This window comes from Phallusia mammillata, chromosome 4 (assembly GCF_965637545.1).
Source record: "Phallusia mammillata chromosome 4, kaPhaMamm4.hap1.1, whole genome shotgun sequence".
NCBI classification, from domain to species: domain Eukaryota; kingdom Metazoa; phylum Chordata; class Ascidiacea; order Phlebobranchia; family Ascidiidae; genus Phallusia; species Phallusia mammillata.
The window spans coordinates 24128503-24134557 of NC_137255.1; the positions used below are offsets into that span (position 1 = coordinate 24128503).

The following is a 6055-nucleotide window of genomic DNA, read 5'->3' on the forward strand; positions in this document are numbered from 1 at the left end:
AGCTAATAAGGCTGCATGGTTTGTGCGCTCACAGTTTTTACCGAAACCATTCCTATGACTCAAGTCAATTCATGTAGTTTCGAAACTTGACAGGTTAATTGTTCATTATACACTGTGTATGATTTTTGTCTGTTTTTAAAGGAAGTCTCAAACTACTTTTAGTACATCCTACCAATCACATAAATATTTTAATATCACGGTAAAACTGCCAGGAAAACGGTCAATTTTGTCTACAAGTTTATTATTTATTGCAAATTTTAAAATTAGGCGCACGTGTAAAAATTGCAAGGTCATGTAAGTTGCAGAAGAATATATCAATGACATTTAGCGTTTGTAAAATGTGGCTGTGGTTTATAATTCCCACACAGCCTCTTCTGTTAATGGAAATAAAAATACTCATTGTTGAACCCTAGTATTGTTTCTTTTTTTTACACTACATAAAAAACAAATATAACAAAAACAAAAATGAAACATTTATCATACACAAAGTAAAGCTTTAACCCCTTTTTGTTTAAATATAAAAACAAACTTACATATATCGATAGTTTTCAATAGAAATTTGTCGTACGCAAGGGCAGCGGAACAAAGCATTCACCCATGCAAAAAACAAACAATTGGATAAGGCTAAAACGTTGGAAAGCGCAATTCAATAATCGTACACAGTTTATGAATCAAAGAGAAAATACATCTATAGTAATCATTGCGTTACATTAAGACCCTTTGAAGTGTAAAGGCCCATAAAAGCCAAAAACTGAGGAATATTACCATTTAAAAAACAAGCTATAGGCAACTAATAGAAGACTCCATTGTGACTTTAGTTGAAAAATATTGCTGCTCTTTGTCACATGATTTCATTTTTTTGACAAATTTAGAGTTCACAAGTAGGCTAGTTTCGACTGCAATTAATATACACCACCGACACTGGATGCAACTTTTGGAAGAGGAAAAGCAGGTCGGTCAAAAGGATAAGTTTGTTCAGTATCAGGTCAATTGTGGTAGCGTTTTTTCTCAATCACCGGAACTTCGTAAATTGGTTCTTCAGTTTCGGCTGAAGCTGCAGTTCTTGCGTTGTTTACTGGCCATTGGTTTCTCCTGTAACGTTCCCTGTTGGCACCGCAAATTAAAAAAATAACTGTAACCTTGAATGAACCCAAACTTTAAAAGTGCATGAACTACATTTGTTTGCATTACACATATGTCATAAAATGAAAGAAGGTGGTTAAACAAATATCGGTCATGGTTATTCAATATATTCTACAAATCATTGTTTTTGACCCTTTGCCAACCTTTTTCAATAAGTCACTGCTTCTAATATCCTGGTTTTTAGCATAATTGATTATGCTAACGCTAATCATTTTAGCATCCTAGCACCCCTTACATTGGTTCCTCGGCAAATTGTGGGATGGCGTGAACTTGAGGCGTTAAGTTGAAGACTGGTACCGGGTCTGTGCTATTGGGTGCTCTATTCGCCCTGCAATGCGAAACATGTGTGAAAAGAATGTTGTTAAACACAATAGAACTCACCCTCATTGTTTGCATAAGTTACATTATAAATTGTTTCGGTTGCAATGCAATTTCACAAACCCTAAATGAGAGTTTCTAACTTTTGTCTATACGCCTTTAAACCAACGATGACAACATCGACTGCAAAGGCGCGTAAAAATTCTATCATTGGTTACTGAGTTAGGGACATGAAAAGTTACAAAATGTGACAAAAAACTCCCTTTCGGCCAAAAATCACGTTTTGTAGCGGGCGATAGAGAAGTCCAATTGGGCTCTAAATGTGCACATGCGTTAAAGTTGATTATATCAGTTATCCTAATCTTGCTGTGCGTACGGTCAGCAGTTCTTATTCCTTAAACGTGCAAATGTTCGGAGCACCCGATAGCAGCAGGTACATTTCTGGTTTAAGCAAAGTTCTTCAGAACATCTGGCCTAGTTTAACTATTAACGTAATCACCCAACTGTTTTCGTTGTTGGTTACCAATCCTTTTAACAAAGTTTGCTTTTTTACCTTCTTCTCTTCCGGCAAAGCACAACGATTACGATCACAAGAACAATGAGAAGGATTCCTCCCACGGAACATGAGATTGCAATTATCAACGTCTGGTCATCTATTAAAGTTGAAACGTTTTACAATTGATAAATTGTGATTACAATTGAAATTTAAGCAAAAAGACATAATATGTATTAAGCAGGACAATGCCATTTCAATACCAAAGACAAGCCGCAGAAACATAACACGCAAATTTAAAAACTTTTGTATTGTTAGTATTTTTTACTGCTTACTAGTTTGAGGAGCCTTTACAGTGGTCTCTGGAACATAAGAAAATAAATGTTATTTTAGAGCAGGCAACCGCAGTCGGCAACCGCAGATCCGCGGCCCACTGCGACGAGTTCGTTACCATGCTGTATAATTTTTCGGGTTAAATGCTTTAAAACATTTTGCCCATATATCACAGGATAATAAACTAATAAAATTTCACTTTCAAAAGCGGTCCGCAGAGCAAAAAAGGTTGCCACACCTTGTTTTAGAAAAACCGCGTTTACACGTTTTTAAAATACAAACCAAATATAATATTGCTCGTTTCATTGGACTGCGTCTAATCCAGTGGTTCTTAACCGGTGGGAAATTTAATGTTTTCAGAGGGAAATTATGTAAGTCAGGTAACCAAACTTTTGGCCCAAGGGTCGAACCCGGCTTTGAATTAGTCGTTGAAAGTTACTTTCCTAAAATTTTTCCGCAACAACATGTTAGATTAATTCTTAACCTAGTTTTACAAGACGCCTAAAAATACAAGGCCGTTTGTTACATCACATACATGTCTGATAGTATCAATGACTGTGCTATTGTGCCCAAATAAAGGCCTTTCCTTTGTTGATTGTGATGCAATAAATGACTATTGCAAGCAGAGGAAACTCTATAATATTCCATAAGCTTTATTCTCTCATAGAAACACTATTTAAACTGAATAAGATTGTAGTATATAACTTTGGGGTTCCAGACCAAATTGCTTCACCAAATTATTTCATTTAAAGAATATTTTTTTTGTTAACGGCACAAAACATCATTATAAAAATAACAAAGGGAAAAATTCAAACTTGGTGATTGACTTTAGTGGGAAACCACACCAAAGAGGTTAAGAACCACTGGGATAGACCTTGATACTGAAAGTGTTTTTTTTTTCACAACTGTTTTTATAAATTTTCAGTTTACCACGTGTTTCAAATACAAACCAAATATGATATTGCTCGGAATATAGCAAACGACTTTTTGTTTTTTAAACAAAATTGTATGAAATGTTTTTTTAGTATGAATCCGTAATTACCTTTAGAGTCCGTGGTTGTCCCTGGAGTAGTAAATGTGTTTGGACGAATATTTCAAAAACATAGAGGAAAAACAATGATTGATATTCAATGATGTTTTTGCAACAACACTTATGGAATTATGTGAGACAGTTAACACATTGAAAGCCATTTCGTAGCAAGACACAGTTTTTTTTAAGTTTTTTTTTAAGGTTTCGATTTTCAAATACGGTTTTGTCAATGTCAATCTTAACCCATGTAAAAACAAACGATATAAGCAAGAAAAGGAAAAAAAAAACGTTATGCAAATCTGTTTTACCTTTAAGAGTTCTTTGGCAGATATATCTAGCACTTGATGGACATAACGATGCGCTTATCTCCAAATAACTAGTGGGAGATGATTTCGAAATTTTGCTGCAATAGTTATTCCCAGTTCGAACATAAAACTCTTTTTCTGTAAGCACAAGTTTGTGGGTTTGAACAATACGATATGCACCAAAGTTGTAACAGTTAATAAACCTGTGTATCAGACAAACCCAGCCCACATCCGTTTTCTACAAAACATGAACTCATAGCTTTAATGTAAACAAAATAATAATAATAACTCGGTTGGTTTAGAGTTGGATGAGGGTGGAACTTATGGACCACAACTTGAAGGCGCAAGCCTGAAACCCGTGTAGTTTTGCAAAACCCAAACCATATCCAATTTGGCGGACACAACCTGTTCAACCACAATCAAAAAAGTAATTGTGGCAGAGTATGAGTTCAGACCCGGTAATTGAGAAACATTAAGCCGAAAATTAAACCACAGGTTCGAATTCTGCAACTCCCAGAACATCTAAAACCGTTTTTTAGTTGACCCACATTATTTTTCACCACTATTTGAGGCTGGCACAAAATTTGACAAACATAATTTTTTTAATAAATGTTTGTTAGCCCGCATCAAAAATAACCTAATTTATGAAAACGAAACCGGAATTTATGAGAACAAAAAATTAGCTAAATTAGCTGAATAGGATTTGCGTTTACAAACTGGTAACAGTTTAAACTTTGAAAAATCTCATAGCTGCATAATTGCATTAATTTCACCAAACCGGAACCAGTAAATAAAGGTTACTTACTGGAAGAAAAAAAAAGAAATGTTGATGACTTTGGAAGAAACCCTTGAAGAGAGTAAAGAAGGCGATTTGATTGTACACTCGCTATCTTTGCATTTAGCTTTGAGCATTCTTTCTCAGCTTGATTATACGAATAGACTTTGTCGGACCCAATATAATACTCGTTTCCATCAAATGAATGCCAAGTTTGGGCGGAACATGAATGCCAAATTCCAACCACGAAAAGCATTAGGTGTATATTGTTTGCCATATGTACAGTGTCGAATATTAAGCTGTAAAAAACGCATAAATGCATAGGTGTTTCGACGAATATCAGCAACTACCTATAACTTGTTTTTCAAGTGGTTTGTGTAACAATGTTCAAGGAGTAGAAATTTTCGTTTTTGTGCTGATCCGAGCCGTCGCAGCTTTATGAACGTTTTTATCGTTAAGAGAGTTGTCAGCGGTCCTTAAGTTGCGTTCTGGACCCGAAAGTGCAAGCCAGCAACCCGACTCGCACTCGATTTAAAAAAATACAAAGTTGGAACTAGGCCTGAAATTTGGTAAAAATGCGGCTAAAATGCCGAATGTAAACACAGGTCCAAATCAAGATCGTTTTATTACAACTTATGTCTGAACTCAACCCAAATGCGTAAATCCTGGCCCGACTTACAACTCTGCTTTATTTAAATTTGACAAGTTAGTTATTTTAAGCGTTTTGTTTCATCAAACAGTATTTCTGTTATCCCCTTTGTACCATGCACCATCGACTTGTCTAAATAGCAAAGCTTCCCGTTCATAAACATAACTGTATTAAATATATTGATCTAAGGTAACGGTATCTCAGAATAAGCCCTTCAAGCGCAATACAAAAAACAACAACCTTGCAATCAAGTCCAAATCTTGTTTCAAATATAATTATTTTATGTACATAAGAATTCAATAATTCTGTAAGAAAGTGCTAAACTAATTCTTATTTACAACTCTTTCTGTGTTGCTAAGATGAGAAAAAAATCTAAAATAAAGCCTAATTGCTTGGTCTCTACTTTACATACAATAAACGCTTACTTGCTCGTCTTCGACGCTAAAACAATAAACGGATATAACGTGTGGCGTAAATCATTTTATAGCGAAACTTTCTTGTTCCTGCCTTACCGAAAGCAATACCACAATAGGTGTGAACTTTTGTTGTTGCCAGTTTATATTAACCTGACATGAGGTCAATACACTAAATATATGTCGGACAAGCGTCTTGCATTTTGTATGACTGGTAATTCTCTATTCAAAAGCTTAGGGAACGTGACAGGTAAATTTTTTATCAGTCACTGAGTATTAATTGCTTCTGAAGAGAATCTTATCTATTAGTTACAAAGCATGGCATTTCAGCCTGTAAGACCTAATAACCTGAAGGTCCGTACCTTGGCTATTAGCCTGTTTATGCCCATTATATTGTTGCCAGCTGCACTGATATGACTGTACAGGTCGAAACACTGTGTCAAGTTTTCTGGTTCGCTGTGTGATCTATTTCACACAATTGCATCGAACCTTGATTACACTATCCTTATCAAAATCGGTGTATAGTTGCTTGACGACATCTTGTAAATCTGTGACAATCTTTGGTAGATTTTCCCTGGCAGCCATATTTAGATGAT

General features: G+C 35.4%; 1 protein-coding gene across 1 annotated transcript; it reads right to left on the minus strand.

Annotated features, from left to right (window-relative positions):
* Positions 1-539: 539 nt before the first annotated feature.
* Positions 540-4781, minus strand: LOC145224758 (uncharacterized). The gene is made up of 7 exons (XM_080091340.1): positions 4428-4781; positions 3626-3760; positions 3330-3350; positions 2290-2316; positions 2015-2114; positions 1379-1471; positions 540-1104 (listed from the first exon to the last, which is right to left on the minus strand). The coding sequence occupies exons 1-7, from the start codon at positions 4717-4719 to the stop codon at positions 987-989; spliced, it is 786 nt and encodes a 261-aa protein (XP_079947466.1). The 5' UTR covers positions 4720-4781; the 3' UTR covers positions 540-986.
* Positions 4782-6055: the final 1274 nt, after the last annotated feature.

What these genes read in the sequence shown, in the direction of transcription:
- LOC145224758 (XM_080091340.1), bottom strand. Translation starts at nt 4,719, where the DNA reads ATGCATTTATGCGTTTTTTACAGCTTAATATTCGACACTGTACATATG. An exon ending in TGTAAAGGCTCCTCAAACTA is followed by an intron (nt 2,115 to 2,289) that starts GTAAGCAGTAAA and finishes CAACTTTAATAG; the next exon opens with ATGACCAGACGTTGATAATT. An exon ending in CTTTGCCGGAAGAGAAGAAG is followed by an intron (nt 1,472 to 2,014) that starts GTAAAAAAGCAA and finishes TTCGCATTGCAG; the next exon opens with GGCGAATAGAGCACCCAATA.